Below are 22,246 nucleotides of genomic sequence, written 5' to 3'. Positions count from 1 at the left end.
GTCAATGGCAAATACTCGAAAAAATACATAAGTTCCTAATAAACTTTAGTTAGTTGGAATATAGACACGGATCGCTTAGATCGTAGGTTCAAACCCCATCCGGTGTCATTTGTTTAGATATTTATTAATTTGGTTGGTCTTTACCATGGCTGTGATATTAAAGCTTAAAATTGACCTACTCTGTTACGTTGTTCTAGTTCTAAGATATGTAATAGGCTAATGGGCAACTGCGAGACTTGCAAGACTCTTGCTGCAAGACCAAGACCAAGACCAAGACCTGGAGCGCAATACCAAGACCAAGACCAAGACCAAGACCAAGACCAGGTGTACTGTCGCAAGACCAAGACCAAGACTCTCTAAGTCTCGTCTTGGTCTTGCACTTGGGCAACACTAATTTGTTCGGAATACACTGTAACTATAATCGAACGAATGTGATATTTTGGCATAAATTGGTAACATTTATTTGACAGTTGACACTTTGACGGTGATGACACTTCATATTTGTTTATATTCTTTACTATAAGTATTTGTTTCATTATATTTACTGTTTTTATTATGTACTTTAACGTAAGATTATAACTTAATTCTTGTTTTCTATTTCTAAAGTTTTTATTTATTTACATTGAATATTAATTTGTTTTGCTGTATAATCCACTTCCGCAAAAATTGTGTGATGTATCTGATTTAAAATGAATTCAAGAATTTTTTGTAATTGGGCAACAATGTGAACTTAGATCTCTAATGTAAATAATGACGTGCAACGGTAAGTAAATTAGACGGACTGTAGAAGGCTGTTATTGCATATTTGAATATGGTTTTTAAATACAAATAACTTTTCATAATAAAATTTTTTGATATTTTGAAATTTAAAGGTAGTTTGCTCTTGAGCGAAATTCATATTTTTTGACATACACTGTTGAAAAAATTTGATATCTGATGATTGCATCTTAGGTTTTAGACTATGCAGAGCACTTTATAAAGAATTACTTTTTTTGGTAAAATTGATATTAAAAAAGTTTCCCATATGGTTCCAAGTTACGCAGACACCCTGTATATAGCCATATTATGGCTTGGAAAATGGTCATTTTGTTCCTTGTCGATAACATACAAAAATTTATTTTGTTGACTAAATAAAAGTCAAAAATGTCTAAAATATTTGCAACATTTCAATTAACATTACAGTCAACTGAAATATTTGTCGACTTTGAAAAAGCCATTCGTGCTGTACTTGGTATGTGACCCAATGTAAAAATTTTCGGATGCCGTTTTCACTTACCTACATCAAAACTGATGAACGAAGTTGAAGAATGCTTTGTTTATGATTTCATGTCATATAAACCTAAACACTTGAGATATGTGCAAATTATTTACCGGAAATTACATAATCGATAGCCTATTTCCACCACAAATATGGTCTAATCAGAATCCAGGTCTATTACGAGGACCACGAATCTCTGTGAACCCCTCCATTCGAGGTTTAATTCTTCTTTTTCCTCAACGCATCTTTTTTTACGCTTATTGAAAAGTTTTAAGTGGACACTTATGTCTAAATAAATAGTAGATACTACCGTTAAGGCTAAATTGGCAATTTTGGGGAAAATGATAGATAAACTACGATTCCAACAAATACATACGTAGGTTAGGTTTTATTAAGAGGATGGGTACGTATTTTCGGCTGCAATGCTATTCAAATGGGGATTCATTTTTTTCGAATCCTGAGAAAACTTATAAGTATTTTTGAAAAATCTAAACGCAGAATCAAAGATTACGTTATTAGCGAGGGCCGAAAGTCCCTGAGAACTTCTATAATGTTTATTTTAATAAGTTACAGGGGTGAAAAACTAAGAGAAAATTTAGTGTGATTTTTAATTTCAAATATCTCATTCAAAATAAAATTTTATTTATTCTAAGGGACTTTCGGCCCTCGGTAATAATTTAGTCTTTCATTCTGCGTTTAAATTTTTCAAAAATATTTATTGGTTTTTTCAGGATTCGAAAAAAATTAACACAATGTCTGTGGTAATATTTTCCAAATCTATCTTTGTCTTACAACGTACTCAGTCAAATATAATGTCAGTCAGACAGTGACAATCATGCAGTGACAATTTTAAATATTTGACATGGCATCGGGAATATTTTGAGTTGTTAATTAAATAATATTAATATATAGTGTATTTGATAAATAATTGATTTAAGACGTGAACTTAATAAAAAGTTATTTATTGTTTATTATTTGTGGAAGATCCAAGCAGAGATCCATCAGGATAATATATTCTGTGATCCAAATCCAAGTATTTTGTTGTTAAAGGTGTTCAAAATTGTAAGCGTTCCATAGTAACAATATATTATTAAAAAATCACTTTAACACTTTTCCTCTTTTCTCTATTGAGTATTAGTTTTTTGTACATATAAATTATTACAATCACTGAATACATAGTTAGTGAAAAAATTAGAACATTTATTAACTGAATTAATAATTTGCAATTATACAAATATAACAGTTATCCAAGAACATTCAAAAGCCATCTCTTTAAGTTAATGATAACATTGTCAAGTAGAATGACATTCTAGTAATGTTTACATATCCATACCAGTGTGAATTTTACTACAGGTAATTTGCCGTGTAAAGACAGAAAAAATAGGGATAGCCGTAAAATATTTGCGAATTATGTACCGATGGCCTTAAAGCTATATCGTATCATTCCTATAACAGCTAATAAATTATTGTATACCTATATTAATTGTAAAATGACTATTAGTAGTGTCAGTGGCGTGCGGTGACATTTTCGGAAGAGGAAGCGATTCAATAAGGGTTTAACAAATATTTTCTTACGAGGGTCGAGATAAAAACATATACCTACTTAATAGGTGTATACCTAATGTATTACCTGTTAACTTATATCGACTAAAAACAAGAACTACAAAAAATTAGGTATAGTGTTTAACCCAGTCTGAGAGACATGCACACGCCTTGAGAATGAGATTCGGGTGATACAAATTCATTGAGGCAAGGAGGATTTACTCTTATAAGCGGGCGTCACTCCATCCCGCCCCAATGCTTCATACTATCCACTTCCCCTCCGATAGCACTCTGATGCGCTATATGGGCTCTCTATCAGCAAAGTGCTTATTATGTGGGAGTCCTGGATACAAGGACTCACAAACGAAATCCTACCCCGATCAATGCAGGTTAGTGACTCTAGTGACTTAGTATATCGTATATCTAGTGACTTATCATTGATCTGTAATGCTTGCTCAGGGTCGAGTCCCTGCTCCAGGCTTGGTTTCTTTAAACTTAAAAAGAAGAGTTCTATTCAAAATTGTTTTTATATTCCGATTTCGAATCACCTTCCATAACACACAACTTTCAACAATATGACACTTATTTACTTATACTTGAGTCCTATTCTCTTATCAACCAATGCAAATTTTTTGTCGATAACATCGTCGTAAAATTTTGGATTTTCTGATAATTGTTTAATAAATGCACTCTTTTTCAATGGATAATAGGGCTAACTTGGAAAGTCTGTCTTCACTTGTAAAATTTATTGTAAAACTTTTGATGCCTTTTAATACTGAAAAACTTCGTTCAACTGATGCACTTGTAGCTGGGATAGTTAGTACCTACTACTTAATTCACACAACTTGCCCACTTCACACAGAGACTGATTTAAACCAGTAGTATTCAAAAAATTCAACCGATTCCTAAGTATTTCTTTATCACTAATTTCAGGTGTTTTATAAATGACATTTAACTGAGATTGCAAAGCTAGATTATCAAAAAAAATCATAATTTAATCGTACTGAATTAAATAGGTACATACCTCTGCGGGAGATTTTAATGAATTATAATTAGACATATTAAAATTACATAATTCTACATATTTTATTTCTTTAAAATTTTCAAAGTGATAATTCATTTGTTGTAGAATATTATCAAAAATTTCGATGTATAATCGTCGGTAAGTCTCTCTTTCGCCGACAATATCAATCATCATTATTTTTCTTTTAGGTTCGAAGCCCATATTTTCAGCTTTATCCCAAATATTTTTAAACAGCTCATTTTTTTAATCATCATAAGTCATCAAATTGTCTTATACAAAATGCAATGTCACTTGACTTCGTCTGTAAAATGTCGTAGGTACTATAAAATATCAGTAAAAGGAAAAATCTCAAAATGTCAAATAAAATATTAGTAAAAATATTAAGCAAAAAATTGAAATCGAGCCATTTGTACCTAAATACCTACCCTTTATAGCAGCAGTAACAGACTCCGCATCTCGTTTTCGAATCGGAAGCGGTCGGACGAGCGCTTCCAGGCGTATCAAAATTCGCGTGAAAGGAACATGACTAGCGAGTGAGGTTATTAAACCCTGACCAATTTTTGAACGGGACAAATGCATGACAAGCAGCGATTTTGAGATGCACTTCCGTCAGGACCGGACTGAATCGTTGAATTGTGTGCTTATTTGAGACCGTTCGTATGCGATCAAATTTTAATAATGTTTCAATTCCTATTAGTTACATAATAGATTACTTAGATTAGGGAAACATTGTTGATAATTAAATACTAATTAATAATATATGTATTTTCTTATATGGAAGTATAGGGAAGCGGTGCTTCCCCCGCTTCCATGGACCGCACGCCTCTGAGTAGTGTTTTATATTCAGATACATGCTTATTATTACCGCTTATTATTATTACCGCTTTAGAGAAATCAAATGTATATTATGTTTATAAAATACACAAATACATTCATTAATTATGGTGTTTGATTTATGCCGCAACTATATTTATTTGGTGTCGAATATTCCTGCAAGATAAAAACCGGCCTTTGGGACTGGTGTCGAAAATTGCCATTAAATTTTGGTCGCTACCTGCTTGGTGTCGAAATTTCCTACGCCCATCATACCAACTTGAGTTAAATGAAGTAAATTTTAGTACCATAGAAAGTAAAATAATCAAATTTTTAATGAATTACTTACCTGGAGTCGATTGTGGATTGTTCATAATATTTTTGCTTAAATATATTTGATTATTTAATTGAACGGTGTTCACATTTTTTTGTGTGTCATTATAACTTGGAGGCGGAGTAGGCTTGTTAGCACTAGCCAGATTTAAACCTTGTGCTGCTCCATTAATATCCACATCATGCGTAAAAGCCATGACGTCTAGAGCTCCAGTTAAGGCATCTCCGAAACCTCCTGTTAAATCTGGTCCCAGCGAGTCTATAACATAAGGGTTGTTGGTTTTCCTAAAACAGCAAACAATATTACAATCCTTAATACCAGCATTAACTAAATAACAGGACTATTCAATACCTTAATAATTACTACTACATTATGGGGCATTTCGATGATATTGTGACATGATTATGTCACCCGACTGTTTTCAGCTCCCGGCCTAACATACGCCGAAGATGTTTACCTTTTTTATACAATGATTTATGAGGGACCTTAATTTAAAGAAAGATCCCGATCGAGTTGTTTACACACCTTTTTCTAATAATTGATCTTTTGTTATTGTACTAGTAAATTCGATTTTACGTGCTTTAAGTTGTTATGTAAATACTCGTTTATTCTGGATAATTCTTTTGTATTCGAGATGATTAAGCATTGTATAAATAAGAGGGATTTTGAAATTAGCAGTTAGTTGTGAATTTGAAACCGTCGGTGTACTTTGATATGTAACGGGCGCGGTATATTTATTGAATTTGTAATTAGATAAATTAGTGGATTTGGTGTAATAAATAAATTAGATATCGTCGTAGTTTGCACAATAAAAGATATAAATTTAGTGTTTTTCATTTGTTTACTTGTAAGTTATTAAAAATAAATAAAGTCAATTAAAATTAAACAATAGTGCCTAAAAGATCATAGAAAGAAAAGTCAAGTCAGTTTTGTAACAATATCTAAAACATTCTAGACTTTTAATATCTACTTCTTTTTCGTCGAGAGACTTTTTCTATATGGAATAAACCTTACAGAACAGCGTCTTCCTTTATTCGAAATTCGACTCTTATCAGAAAATATTCGAAAAACTAATCTATCACAGCTTATTGTTTTACTAAAATATGCAATAACCTTTTCTTCGCCTTCCTGATCTTGTGATAATGCGGCGTCAATACCTTGCTAAGATGCGTAACAATCTAAAAGAAATTTTCCATCTTCCCGTGAATAGGCTAGGATAGGTTTATCGTTTATACTATTGTAAGAAGTTTTTTAATCTAAAGGTCTTTTGACAATCCGGTGTCAAATTCAGTGTTGTTTGCGGTTAGTCGATACCAAAAGTTATTAATGCGACCAAAATCTTTAATACACTTTTGGTTATATGAATAGACTCAAGAAAACTTCTAATTTCCTTTTTATTTCCTGGCTTATGCCAATCTTTAAAACTAAAATGTTCTCCGGATCAGTTTTAGTTCCTTCTACTGAACATTTTTTAGATAGCATGCCCCTCTTTAGCATTAAATTGGCATTTCTCAATCTGTCAATATCTCGCTTTAGTCGCTTTTCAGATGTTCATCGAAGGTTTTCAGTTTTCTTTTGTTTTTCCATTGTTATTATTTTCCTTTATTTATGGTCATCATTGCATATGGTTGTCTTAAGTTAAAGTTGATTTCATGTAATCGAATGAACTATGAACTATCTTCCAATTTATTAATGTTTTGTATTCAATTTTGATAATGATTTCCGAAGTGGAAGTAGAAGTCGAAACGTCAACTAAATTTAATTTCAAACTTAAATTGTGGCTTAGGTATTTCCCAAATAAAATAGTGAATTGCATCAGATAATCAGATGCCACAAGGAAATAGCTTCAGAACAATATTTATTTGTTTAGAAATAATCATTGATGTTATGTATAGAATAGAATAGAAATATGCTTTATTGTCTTGAAAAAATTTAACAATTTTATAGACAAAGCTTACAAGAATGTACCGGGTGGACCAAAAGTCAGTTAACGCTATCAAAAAAAGTCACGCGCAAATTTTGCGGCGTCTCCAAGAAAATATATCATGCTCTGCGAAGGGCCTTGCAAATATGTAATCCACAGTTACAAGGTATTCGATATTTTCAGCAAGACGGTGCACCGCCTCATTACGGATTGCATGTTCGTGAGTTTCTAAATGACCAGTTTAGTGATTGGATAGGGAGAAGAGATACAATCGAATGGCCCGCGCGTTCGCCTGATTTGACGCCCTGTGATTTTGCCTTGTGGGGAGTACTTAAAGATAAAGTTTTTGCCAATTTGAAGTTCTCCGTGCCAACTTGGAAGTCTGTAGAAATACTTGTTTCACTGTGTATAAGCGTTGCCAAAAATGTATTGATGAAGGTGCACTGATGAAGCGTATACAGTTGAGTCCGCCCGCGAGTCTTTACCCGTGCGTCATTAATACCTGGCGAGATAAAACACATACTTTTTATCTAGCATCATTCTCTTCCACGCATGAAACTCATGACAAACCAGCTGCCGTTTGTTATTAAGTAACAACACATGTTATTTTTATGAACCATCTAGACTCAGTGCATTGAAAAGAGATAGGTACAAAAAAAGACGATTCGGTATGTTTTCATATTTTAAGCACAATTTGTTTGACGTTTCTGCTTTGTTTAATTTTGTGGCTGTCAGTCAGTTGAACTTTTTGCGGTTTTTGTCGAATTTTTGCGTTTTGAAGTTTCTTTAAATTACACAAACAGTTGTTTTCACAACTAATTTTATATTGGGCTTTGAAATTTTAAGGTAAATAATTCTATTTTGGCAATTAATATTTAAAACATACAAAGCTAACGTCATTCACACAGTAAAGAAATGACTGTGTTTAGATTTCCGTCAAAGTGAATAAAATAACAAAAATAAAATATGTTGTTGGATTTTATTATAAATTGTTTATTTATTTATTAATCAATAATAATAAAATAATTTATTAAGCTACTTCAAATGTAGCTGTAATTCTGCACAAAAATTTTGAAGCAAAACTTACATTTGACATTCTATATATTTGATAACGTCAAATTTTATAATGAAACCCGTAATCGGAAAAGTAGCTACTTTCTGTAAGTTGTTGTTGCGTGAAATAGATTTCCGACTTATTTCGTATGCTTTAAATGATGACGCACGGGTAAAGACTCGCGGACTCAACTGTACATGAAATGTATTGATGAAGCACTTCTTTGTACCTACTTATTTATAATAAACAATAAACGTTTTTTTTACTTCAGTTATTTTTGCTTTTATTAATATACTAAACAGTTAACTGACTTTTTGTTTCACCCGATATTTACTTCGAAATATTTGGTATTACGGCTCTTTTTAATGCATACTTTTAATGCTGGTGACGTTTTCCCTGGTTTTAATCTCTCTATGTTATACGAAACCTTTTATAAAATTATTGTGAATGGTTACCTTATATTTTATTCTGTATGGATATTTACGATTACTTATTTTCATAAGTAAAAAGTTATAGATAAAAATATATCTGTTACCTTTTGGTTTTTATCGGAGTATTGATGGATTCTCTTCCCCACATTAAACATCGCATTTCCTCACCAGTCATCCCCTTTTTCTTTAAGGCTTTAATGGTTACTTTACCAACTCTCTGAAACATAAATAATTTTACTTCATTTTAACCTCACTAATAGGGAACTGTACATTTTTGTTTTATTACATAATAATCTTCAGTTTCGTTTAAAAATAAGATTTTAAAAAATTTCAAGCTCAAAAACTCATAATAACTTAGAAGAACAAAAAGATCTTCTGTGTATTTAAATCATTTCAGACGATCAAAAAAGTGCGCGAACACTTGTGACGTTATATCGGAATATTTTGTTAATATATTTCTCCTGTCTCGTATAAAAGTATATATAGTCCATTCTTTCACGGTTTTTGCTCTAAATTTTAAAGAACCGCTTGGATTGACATGAAATTTGGCATACGTAACGTATAGCTTACGTGTCAAAGAAAAAATGTGATATTGTGCCGATGTGTGCTTTTGCCCTGGGGGTGACTTTCACCCCCTCTTGGGGGTGAAAAAATATATGTCCAAAATAAGTTCGGAAATGGGTAAACTGACTAATTTTAAGTACCTTTTGTTCTATAGAGCTTTTTCGCCAAGTCAACATTTTTCGAGTTATTTGCGAGTGAATATGTTAATTTTTCAACAAAATAACCACATTTTTAGACGGTTTTTCGCAAATAACTCAAAAAGTAAGTATTTTGTCGAAAAAAATGTTCCTAGCAAAAATATAGCCCATAAAAAGTAAAAAAAATGGTGTACGCGTTAGGTCTCTGGATCTCGTAGAACCAGAGCTATAGCCAATGAAAAATATATTCATATTCACCAAATTTCAAATAGAATATTTCGACGTGAAATATCCAAAAAATTAAGCACTTTTTGGGGAAAACCCATTATAACTTTTTTAAAGTGTTTAAAAAATGCTTTATTTCTGTTTTTACAAAAAGTTTCGAGCATTAAATTTAAGCAAGTTACTTTCAAAATAAGGATGGTCCCTTTTGTTTTTGCAAAAAAAAATCGGGAAGACCACCCCCTAATTAGCAACTTAAATGAAATTAATCGTTACCGCTCCACAAATTATTTTACTGATGTTGTGTTTATATGATCTGTAAGTTTCATCGATTCAAAGTGCTTATTTTTGAAAAAATTTGGTTTCAAAGTAAAATTTTTAAAAATTGAAATTTTGAAAAATATGCTTTTTTTTCAAAATAACTTAAAAATTGTTAGAGATACCAAAAATGTCGAAAAACAGAAAAAGTCAGATTTGCTTTTCTGAATATCATGTATTTTTTTATTTTTCTGTTAGACAAAAATTGATTAAGATTTGGTGTTTCTAAATTTGCATACATTCGTGATCAGTGACTCGTTCAACCCCTTTTAACTACAGCCCTTTCAATAATAAGTAAAGTCTATTCGGTAGACTTACACCGGTCATGGATTAAGAAAGAAATGAACGAATTTACTGGTCCGCTGTAGTTTGACTATCTACACATGGGCGCAGTAATTTTTTATTTGAGGAGGTTCTTATATAAATCAAATAATTTTAAATTTTAGGTGTTTGTATAGCCTCAGAAGCCTAAACGAGATAATTTCATGATTCTTTATAACAGTTCATTATCCGTAGCCAAAAATCAATATACCTATTATTAATTGTTGCATGAATATCAATATAATAAAAATAAAACAAATTATAACTTATAAAAGGTAGAAGGCTAAACGTTGCTGTATTGTTGATGTTTTAATTTAATCTCTAAAATGGTTTTCTATAAAGTCACAATCAATTTAAGTGATATATTGACGTTGGATGTTTTTAAATTAAAGTCAATTGACGCGTGTAAAAAGCAATTATATGACATTGTAAACTAATTTTAGCTTGTTTTATTTTTTTTTCAGATCGCATGTTTTCTATGTTAGTCATGTATATTTTATAGTTTATATGTATAATGGGGTATTTTTCCCGTAAATAAAAATTATTAAAAACAATATTATAATATTACGTATGTACCTACAATATCTACAAATAGTTTCGATTTCAAACAAATCACACCTACTAAAATGATCACGCCTTGAAAAGGATCCGGTAATCCTACAGCAGGGCATTATGTAAACATCAAATATTTAAGTAAAATGCTAAATATTATTAAGTCAATATACGTACCAATTTTTTTTACTAAAATGATTTAGTCGTTATTGTTCACACTATCATCGCCATCGCTGTCATCATCATCGCTGTCGTCACCGTTAATTGTTATTATGATTGGGCTTATTTCGTTAATTTTATTTTCACGAATCCACCAATCTTCAATTAATTTTTCGCACTTGTATATACAGTTCCGCCATACTTCTGGAGTTGCAATTGAAAGTGCTTCTCGCCAAGTTTCCCAAACCGCTTCGTCTGTATACCCATTAGGCCCAATATGGTTGTCGTAATATTGTTTTGCTATTCCCCATATATATTCGATGGGATTAAACTGGCAGTGGTATGGTGGAAGACGTAAAACTTGATGCCCGTAACTTTCAATAACCTGATCCACCACAAAGATTTTTGGTTTTGCATGTTCTTTTGCCAAACATAACAACTCAGACTTTAATATATGCTGTGGAATATATATGCGTTCAATTGTTAGCCATTCTTTAATCTTATCTACATTCCACGAATTTGTTGGACTTTTGTTTAGTATTTCTGAATGATAAGGCGCATTGTCTAAAATAATTACGCTGGGCTCACTTAATCCGGGAAGAAGTTTTTCACGCAACCATTTCACAAACATTTCCGTGTTCATATTGTCATGATAGTCACTGTTTTTTGATGTAGACGAAAATATTAAATCAGCACCTTCTATAAAGCCTGTCTTCCCTCCCGCGTGCAGAATTATATGTCGCTTCCCTTCTCCACTAGTATGCTTGATCGATTTTATGTTGTCATCTTGCCATATTCTCTTGGTAGCACCCTTAGAAAATATCCATGTTTCGTCTAAATATACAAAAGTTGACCCTTCTTCTTTAAATTTGTTATATTTTCTCAGAAACTCAATTCTCTTGTGTACAACAGAACTTCTTTCACAAAGCGCTTTTCTGTTATCCTCTTTTTTAAATTTGAATCCTATGTTATGTAGGACTTGCCATAAACTTGTTCTGCCGATGTCACCAAATTTCCTCTCTTTTAACTTAAGTAAAATTGTATCTAAAGTCACATGTTCCTTATTTGCACGCATTTGATATATGATATTACGAATTTGAAATTTTCGTCCTTCGAACATATCGTTCGTTTTTAATAACAGGCGAGTATGGTGGTGATCGTTTCCCGGCACTTCACTATTCTCGTTTTTAATTGTAGATCTTAATTTTGATTCGCTAATTCCTAAAGCATCGCACACGCGTTGTTGTACAGACGTTACCGATTTTAAAGGACCACCATTGTTTTTTTCCGCAATAAAGTACTTATGTAGGTTACAAATTAGAGTATCTACATCTAAAACACGTCTTGGCATTTTCGGTTAAACAGCACGAACAGATTCTCACAAAATTAACAATATAAGGCGTTACCAATTCGACAGAATAAATTCAACTGGAAGATAACAAATGTCCTTATAGTTTCTTATAGCATTCCTGATTTGTTTGTCGACCCATTTAGTTAAATTACCTATTAAAATTGCATTAGTTTGTCATACTTTCTCTAATTTGGTTTTGCACCTATTTGGGTAGTTAAGTACTTTCACTTGAATAAGTAAAATGCCAAGACAGTTACCGTAATTAAAATAGGTCAAAAAGTGAGCTTTATTTTGTTACTATACAGTATGGTGCAAATGAAAGGAATAAATTCGTTATTTCGTAAACCGGCGACTTTAAGGAAAAATCCTGAAACAGGTCGATTTTTATTTTTAAATTATGATATTTTGCCATAAATGTCATACTAGTAACGTCATCCATATGGGCGTGATGAAGTAATCGATGATTTTTTTAAATGAGAATAGGGGTCGTGTGCTAGCTCATTTGGAAGATCATTCAATTCTCTATTTATTAATATAAACATTTACATAATTGTTTATACAGGGCGCCCAAAAAATTTTTTTAATTTAAATTATTTGACAAAAAAAGAAGAATCTATATAATTTATTTAATTTAAAATACATTTTATTGCTGTTAGAAATCAGTAAAAAAATGTTTATATCACAAATAAACATTGTTTTTCGCTTAAATTAAATGTTCAAACTTCCTAAGAAACAGGTGGCTGGCGGGAGCTGGCTTGAACATTGAATTTAATCGAAAAGCAATGTTTATTTTTGAAATAAACATTTTTTCTGTTTCTGGGCAACAGTAAAATGTATTTTGAATTAAATAAACTACATACATTCTTCTTTTTTGTCAAATAATTTCATTAAAAATTTTTTTGCACGCCCTGTACAAATAATTGTGTAAATGTTTATATGACTAAATAGTGAATTTAATGACCTTTCAAATGAGCTAGCACTCGACCCCTATTCTCATTTAAAAAAATCATCGATTACGTCATCACCCCCAGATGGATGACGACACTAGTATGATATATATGCCAAAATATCATATGTTGAATGGGTTTATTGACAGATTTTAAAACACATTGTAGGTATACCCCCAAAATATATTTTATTACTATTCCTTTCTTTTATCTGTTTCAATAGTTTATTAATGTTTCTTCACTGCTTATATCAATAATACATAGTCTCAATTTACAATCAATTACTTTCAACTGAATTTTAATCCCTTCCTTTCTTTTCTTTTCTACTCTAATTCTCACCCTTTAATTTATATCTCAATTTCATGTACCTACATTGTTGTCTATCAATTCACATTTATTACTGTTATTACTATATGACTGCTAATATACCCTTTTAGCTACAATTTTTAAGCTTTCCGATGTTTCATCCTTTTTACGACCACTACTCCTCTCATTAAAACATCAAGGAGTATTGACTTTAGCAATTTAGGTTACAGCTGCACGTCCACATCTAACATATATATTAGATATCGACCCGTTTTGATCCAAACGTTGTTAGTCTTACACTAACACATACACTAATAAATAGAAGTCTTTAATAAATATAAATAAAAACAAAAATCTTTTAATAAATAGAAATAAAAATCTTTAAAACCATCACATTTTAAAAAAATTGTATATATGGCATTCACTTTAGTCTACTTCACAAACAAAATAACAGGTACAGATTTGTTGGTTGTCTTTCACCAACTATCTCTTCACCCTCAAAAATTCCCAAACTCCATAAACTTGTTTACCTTTGCAACATTCTCCGTCTATTCCACCATATCCCGTTAGCATAACTTAAGCAGATATATCATGTTAATGAATACTGAGGTAGTACCTCCTTGTAACTGAATCATTTAGTTACTTGTAACCGTTGACCTGAAGATGCTCTGCATACTTTAGAGAGCGAAACCTGTCGTCGGAAGTTACAATACATGATTGAGAGTACGTCTGTCTTTTACTTCATTCAAAATATCATAATTTAAAAACAAAAATCGACCTGTTTCGGGATTTTCCCTAATGTCATCGGTTTACGAAATAAAGAATTTATTCCTTTCATTTGCACCATACTGTATATACGAGTAGTTGCAAAATTTACTGAATGCATTAACATTATTTAGTGGTGGCCGCATATCGAAATAACTACTCTGTGATAGACCACATAACGAATTAGTTACTCTGCGGTAGACCGCATATTGGATGGTAGACCGCATATCGAATCGGCACTAATCTATATATTTTTTCGTATTTAAAATATTACTTGCGGGTAAATCCTAATTGTTCTTTTAGTCAAGGAAGTCTCTTCGCATCTGCTCGGGAAAATGTTCTAGTCAGGTGTTTTGCATAATCTTACTCCTAAGTTAGTATTAAGTTTTTGCTAAGAAAGGTATTTCTAACAAGGGTGCATTGTATTTTATTATTTATCTTATTATTTTTCCTTAAATTATCCTGTTTATTAAATTTTAATCAAAAAATTACTAAAAATTCAATAATTAAATAGATATTGGCCCTCTACGCACCCGAGGTCTACGCTTATGTTACTGGTATACCTAAAATATTACATTCGACCTGCCGATTCGTTTGTTTCTTTATTAATCCGTGACCGGTGTATCCCTACCGAATTAAATATACAGTAAAACCTCGATATAACGGACCTCTATTTAACGGACTTCGGATATAACGGACAAAAAATCCGGCCAAATATGAAAAAAAGTCCCTGTATTTCCCAAAACATCCCCAAAGAATTTCAATAAAATTTTTATTGTAGCATAATGCGGACACATTTCTAATTATAAAAAAAAGCAAACTTCAAAAGTGCGTACAAAACTTAAAATAAACATTTTTTTTTTATTTATTTTAAACCTATTTTTATACAACGGACTTTCGGCTATAACGGACACCCCTTCCCCCTAATTAGTCCGTTATATCGAGGTTTTACTGTACTTTGAACCGATGAAACTTACGGATCATATATAAACAATATATACACGAGTCAAGAAACTTGTGAAGTCGTAACGATTAAGTTCATTTAAGATACTAATTGGGGGGTGATCTTCTCGATTTTTTTAACAAAACCAAAAGGGACTAACTTTATTCTGAGCGTAACTTGTTTTACTTTTGATGCTAGAAAATTTTTTTATAAAACAAAAATGAAGCTTTTTTTAAACACTTTAAATAAGTTTTCCCCGAAATGTGCTTCAAGTTTGGTTATTTCACGTTAAAGTATTACATTTGGAATTTGACGAATACGAACCTATTTTTCATTAGCTATAACTCTGCTTCTACTAGGCGTAGAGACGTGATATATACACAATTTTTTAAAATTGTTTACAGGCTATATTTTCGTTAAGAATATTTTTTCGACAAAATACTTACTATTTGAGTTATTTTTGAAAAACCGTCTAAAAGCGTGGTTATTTTGTTGAAAAAATGAACATATTCACTGCCAAATAACTCGAAAAGTATTGACTTAGTGAAAAAACTCTATAGAACAAAAGTTACTTAAAATTAGCCAGTTTATCCATTTCCTGACTTTCTTTGGACGAATATTTTTTCACCCCCAAGAGGGGGTGAAAACCACCCCCAGGGCAAAAGCACATATCGGCACAATATCACTTTTTTTGTTTGACTTGTTAGCTATGTGTATGCCAAATTTCATGTCAATCCAAACAGTTCTTTAAAATTTAGAGGTTTTGCAATATTTTACCGTTAAAGAACGGACTAATACCATTTTGTTTATATTGGACTTTTTTATACATTTTTTAGTATTGAATTGTGTGTTTACTATGGTAAATACAAGTAAACTTAGAATAAACTAATCATAATAACACAGTTTTATGTTCATAATGGGTAAGTTATCAGACTGTCTTTTAGAAAAACCTTCTTCGGTCATTTTAACAAAAAATTTCTTTTAACAAAAACACTCAAATATTATGAAATATATTATAGTTCACAACAACTATCTAAATACCTATTTATAAAACTGAAATACACCATAAAATGACTACAACAAGTAAACGAATATGAAACCTAATGAATTAATGACGCGGACATTGAACATTTTTAACTTTAAGACGTCATGACCAATAAGGGCGCGTTTTGGGCTGGCTGCTATAATTTGAATTTTTTCTCGATTTGAATCGTTTTTAGGGGCCAAACTAAAGACAAAAGCAACTTTTTTTTTATTTTGAAAATTTCAATACACAGAGTTTTGTGTCAAGGTCACAGTTCAGTGGTCGTTTGCTAAAAGCAGATATGTCCATTTTTGGTACTTTTCAGGAGATCAAATTCAAATTTCCACGACGGCCATAAAATTACAGTTTTTCTTATATGTCAACTCACATAAATAGCTGTATAAACATTAAACTCAAAACCAAATATGATATTTCTAAAACTGTGACTTTATGGACATCGTGGACATTTGAATTTGCTCTTCTGAAAAATATCGAAAGTGGACATATTATCAGCTTTTGGCAAACGGCCACTCAATTATATTTGTTAATTTTATGATTTTTCTTATGATGACTTTTCCACATACATACATACATACTGTTATATTTCTATTTGATATGAAAATTAAAATTTGATAATTATAGACAAAATTCAATTTAATATAAAATATTTTCAATTTTCTCAACCACGGGCATATAAATTTAGAACAACCTGTATACAACAAATTGTTATATTTAATTTTAAGAAGTGATTAAATAAGACTCAAGTGAAATCGATAATAGGTAATTATGTTTGTTCGCGGAAGGATCGATCATTAGCCGATGCTAAATAAGACTAAGTGGAAATAGAGAATAGGTCATTAAAATTTGTATATAGTAGAAAGTAATTTTAGAATGGGAATTAACTATTTTCTTTGAAATCCATTAAGCATATTTAGAAAGTTTAAAAATTGGTATTGAGGAATACTGCGAATGAGAGTTGGTGGTGGAATTTTGATTTGTGAATCTGGAAGGGATATTTAGAAAGTAGGGGAATGAATGACAAATAGAGAGCAGAATGTTTTGAGCTGTCGAGAAGTGAAGTCGAGTAGTAGACGGTAGTGTACGGAGAGTGAGAAAGCCAGGTGTAGTTCCGTGAGTGTGGAGTATCTATCGTAGAACGAGAGGTAGGCCAGGTTGAGAGTAAAAGAACCTCCTTGAGCCAAGAGTTCCCGGTAGCTGATTGCAGTTTTGAAAAAGGTAGAACACAGCATCACGACAGAAGCAGGAAACGAGAGCTATACGAGCTAGTTTCAGAGGAGAACATTACTGGAAGCCAGGACGAGGTTTTGATTGCAGCCAAGGATAGCAGGAAACGGGTCTTGTGTGAAGACAGTCTCAGTGCACCAGAAAAAGGTCAGTCTCATTTGTTTGGACATGAATGTATGGGTTTTTCGTAGTAAATACCACATTTAAAATTGAAGAAACATAATCAATAATATCAGAAAAGCTTCATCAAACTTAAATAGAATTGTTGCTAATAAATCATAATAGTTAAATGTTAATAAAAACTTTCAATTGGAAATCAAAAGGAAATAAGATTCCCATGTGTAAATGTTATGTTTAAGAATAATAAGATATAGCAAATATTAAGCAGTGATTGCCATTTAAATAAAATAAACAATATTTTGATTACAATTGTAACCCATATGTGTTATTATTTTACTCTTTTCTTTCCTATCCCGATTAGGAACCATTAAGAAATATTTAGAAGCCACGTATGTAAGTAATTAATTTTATAAAAAGCCCTGAGATTGAAAACATATTGATATGTGATCTGGTAAATTAATTAGATTATTATTAATGCATTGATTAAATTAAATGACATATAAAAATATTATCTCATATCAATAATCAAGATCACAACAACTGTCGTCCAACGTGGAGGGCATTGTAAAGTATTTCTAGTGGCAAATTTGAAGGATAGAAAGAGTAAAGCCGGTATTTGAAAATTTATATGCCTGTGGTAAAAAGTGAGATACTTACATTTGATAACATAAAATTTTAGATCTCTTTAGGTACAAATTTTACATAACTGATTTAATATTTTATTTTTACGATATTTACATTTGATATATTTATTGACAATTTATAATATTTGGGTGAGAAAAAGTCGTCTTGGTAACATACTAGTAAAATTTCATATTTGGCGGGGACAGTACTTCTTGAAAACAAATGTCTGTGACAAGAAGCCAAAGCAAAGACAACAAAAAACAAAAAGAACATTCAAATCAAGAGAATAATTCAGACCAAGAAGATATTTTAGACACGACAATCATGGCATCAGAACAGCAAGAATTATCAGGAATAGATAAATTATTACAAATGATGCAACTCCAGTCACAAAAAATGGATAAAAATCAGGAAGAAACATCAAAGAAAATGGATGAATCACAACAAAAAATGGATCAAAAAATGGATGAAACACAACAAAAAATGGATGAAAATCAACGTGAAACGAAACAAGCCATGGAAGAAACATCAAAGAAAATGGATAAAGTGGATCAAAAAATGGATGAAACACAACAAAAAATGGATGAAACACAACAAAAAATGGATGAAACACAACAAAAATTGGATCAAAAAATGGATGAAACACAAAAAAAAAATGAAACAAGCAATAGAAGAGAACAACAAGAAAATGGAGGAACGCATAGAAAAGTATGAAGTGAAAATTAAAGATCACATGCAAGAACAAGAAATGAGAATGAAGGACCACATGAAAGAACAAGAAATGAAAATTCAAAATAAAATGAAGGAGTTAATGAATTGCCAGAAAAAAGAAATGGAAAGTTTGGAAAACAAGTTGGAAAATGCTATTCAAGTAGACAGAGAAGAAGTGGAAAAAAGAATCACAGGAATAGAAAAACAAGTCACCGAAAACAGGACGCAACAGAATGTCGGAGAAAGAAGAGAAATGGTTATACATAGCACAGATGACGTGAAGATAAGGTTTGGCGGGGATGTAAGAAGATTACACCCAGTGCCGTTCATAAATAGCCTGAAAAAGAAAATACAGCACATCGGAAATTTCGAAACAGCAAAAGAAACTATCAGAAACCATCTCAAATATGAAGCAAGCCTATGGTTCGATAGCAAAGAAGAAGAATTCGGCAATTGGCAACAATTTGAACAAAAATTTTTGAATTATTTCTGGGGAAAGGTCCAACAATTGGAAATTAACAAGGAATTGCAAAATGGGAAATACAATGATAGGATGGGTGTATCAGAAAGGACATATGCTTTGCAAATTTACAATAATGCAAAGCATTTACAATATAATTACTCATCGGAACAATTAGTCGAACTGATTGCAAGACATTTCGAGGAAACGCTGGAAGACCATATCACATTGCAAAATTACAAAGACATAGATAGTTTATGCCAATTCCTACAAATAAGAGAATCACGTCTAAGAGAAAGAAAATCAAGAAGGTCGCGAGAAGATTACAGGCCCCGAGAAACACAAGATTACAGAGATAGAAATCAAAATAGGAGGGACTATACAAGACGAGATTTTAATCCCAGAAGGGAAAACGAAAATAGAGACAACGGAAGAGGAAATTATGAACAAAGAAATAGGCAATGGAATGAGGATAGAAATCGAGAATACCAGAATAGAAACACCACACGCTCAAATCAAGAAAACAGAAATAATGGTAGACAAAATGAACAGGGATATCGAGAAAACCGAAACAGATCCGACAGACCAAGAGAAAATAGAAGAGAAGTAAATAATACCCAGACAGATGAATATGACGGAGAGAGACATTATGACGAAAATATAAACAACGATGAGCAACCGGCGTCTTTTCACGACGGCGCTCACTAAAAACCAAAAATCAAACAGGAATCTTTTGTCACCCCAAGGAATTTATTAAATTGGCAGGAAACAACGAAAAGAAAAATGGAGTTAATTTAAAATTTGTGGATGGATTTATCAACGAGAAACCAATTAAAATTATGATAGACACTGGATCTGAAATAACATTGGTCAACAGAAAACTAATAGAAGAAGTTAACTTAACAAATTTAATTTACAAAATACCTAGGGTAAATTTAGTGGGCGCAAACAAACGGACATTGGCAACTATAAATGAAGGCATACGAGTAATGGTACGACTGGGTAAGAATATGTATGCACTACAATGTGTAATAATGCCAAACATGTCACATGACATGATAGTAGGAGTTGACGAATTGGCAGAAAAACATGTAGTGATAGATTTTAAAAATAATACGATGAAACTAACAGAAGAAAAAGAAAAAGAACAGGACAAGGAACATGAGAAACAAAATACGGACGAATCAGGTAAAGAACAAACAGTGGAAATGAATTTGGCAGCGAAGCAAGGACAAAGAAAAAAAAGGAGAAAAGGTCAGAAAAAGATAAAAGAAAATGAAACCTGTGGCTCCTCAACAGAAGAGTTGAGCCCAGAAGAAGAAAATTTGGGAATATCAGAAACAAAGGAAACCTGGGATTCCTCAAAAGAAGAGACGAGCTCAGGAGAAGAAGAAATAAAGCAAAAAAATGAAAGTGAAAAGAATATGATTGAAACAGTCGTATTTGAAGAGGAGGTATATGCAAACGAGGATGCAGAATGCACGGTAAACATGTGTGAAGAATCTGAAAAAAAAGACAGAAAATTGATATGTGGAGAAGGGAAAGAAAAGGAATTGCGGTTGATGTTAAGAAACTACGAAAATTTGATCAATGAGGAAAACAGAGTGGCGAAAAAGTACGAACATTCATTTGAGGTGAAAAACTTGGGAAATTTTCGATCAAAGACTTACCCGATTCCATACAAGTATCGACAAGAGGTGAAAGAAGAAATAAATAAAATGTTGGAAGATCAAATCATCGAAAGATGTGATTCACCGTATGTTAACCCGATTGTGATAGTAAAGAAAAGCAATGGAGAATTGAGATTATGTTTAGATGCCAGGAATATCAACCAGCACACTGTATCACAATATGAATCACCCCTAAACATCGAGGCCATTTTTGGAAGAATCACCGGGTCACACATATTTTCGAAAATTGACTTAAAACACAGTTTTTGGTTGATACCGTTAGCTGAAAAGTGTAGAAACTACACCGCTTTTTCTATTGATGGTATTGTCTACCGGTTTAAGGTAGTGCCATTTGGATTGCAGAGTGCTTGTGCTGCACTCGTCCGAGCTCTACATACCATTTTGAATCGCCATGAAGATTTCATAGTTCATTATATCGATGATTTATTAATTTTTTCACAAGATACTCAGAGTCATCTGGAACACATAGAAATAATTCTGAAAGAATTGGACACAGCGGGATTGAAATTAAACATTGAAAAATGTCAATTTTTTCAAAAAGAAGTCATTTATTTGGGTTTTCAATTGGACACCAAAACAGTAAGATTAGCCGAAGACAGAGTCAAGCTCATAGATGAATACCCAAGACCAACGAATTTGAAAACATTGAGAGGTTTTCTTGGCACGATAAATTATTTTAAAAAGCTGATTCCCGATTTGAGCCAAAAGGAAATCCCTCTGATAAAATTGCTTAAAAAAGGAATAAAATGGAATTGGAAAGAAGAACAGGAGGAAGCTTTCGAAACATTAAAACGAGAATTCGCAAAAGGAACGAAAATATACCACCCCATTTACAATTTACCTTTTATACTCCGAACTGATGCGTCCATACAAAAATTTGCAGGAGTTCTGTCTCAAATACAAAACGACCAAGAAGTGCCGATATGTTTTATATCTCGAGTGACTAAAACACATGAGAGAAAATATAGTGTTACAGAATTGGAGTTTGCCAGTGTACTATATTGCGTAAACAAATTGAGGTTTTACTTATTGGGAGCAAAATTCACAATCGAAACAGACCATGCAGCTTTAGTACATATCATGAAGAATAGATTAGTAAATAATAGAATACATAGAGGCATTCTATTATTACAGGAGTATGATTTTGAGTTCCGATATATAAAAGGGAAAGACAACATAATAGCCGACGCTCTAACACGGGATGAGGACACCGGAAAAAAGGAAACAATTACTCTACAGGTGGGACTAAATAGATTAATACAAGAAGAAGGGATATATTCGTTAAATGAGATAAGGACAAACCAGGAAGACCTAGAGGAAAGAGAGAAAAGAAGAGCGGAAGTAGAAAATAACATATATTTTAAGAGAATAGACGGAAAGGAACTATATTTAGTGACACAGACATT

General features: G+C 32.0%; 1 protein-coding gene across 1 annotated transcript in view; it reads right to left on the bottom strand.

The window, feature by feature from the left end:
• LOC126881294 (uncharacterized) overlaps positions 1–22,246 on the bottom strand; it is a 155,084-nt gene that overhangs the window by 23,484 nt on the left and 109,354 nt on the right. Inside the window, exons 15-16 of the mRNA XM_050645489.1 lie at positions 8,485–8,597; positions 4,987–5,255 (exon numbers count right to left, since the gene is read on the bottom strand). Coding sequence (XP_050501446.1) covers positions 4,987–5,255; positions 8,485–8,597 — 382 coding nt within the window. The remainder of the gene's footprint in view (positions 1–4,986; positions 5,256–8,484; positions 8,598–22,246) is intronic.

The sequence above is a fragment of the Diabrotica virgifera genome, chromosome 3 (genome assembly GCF_917563875.1).
Source record: "Diabrotica virgifera virgifera chromosome 3, PGI_DIABVI_V3a".
NCBI lineage: Eukaryota > Metazoa > Arthropoda > Insecta > Coleoptera > Chrysomelidae > Diabrotica > Diabrotica virgifera.
Note: the sequence above shows the minus strand (reverse complement) of the source record. Positions and strands in the feature narration are given on the sequence as shown.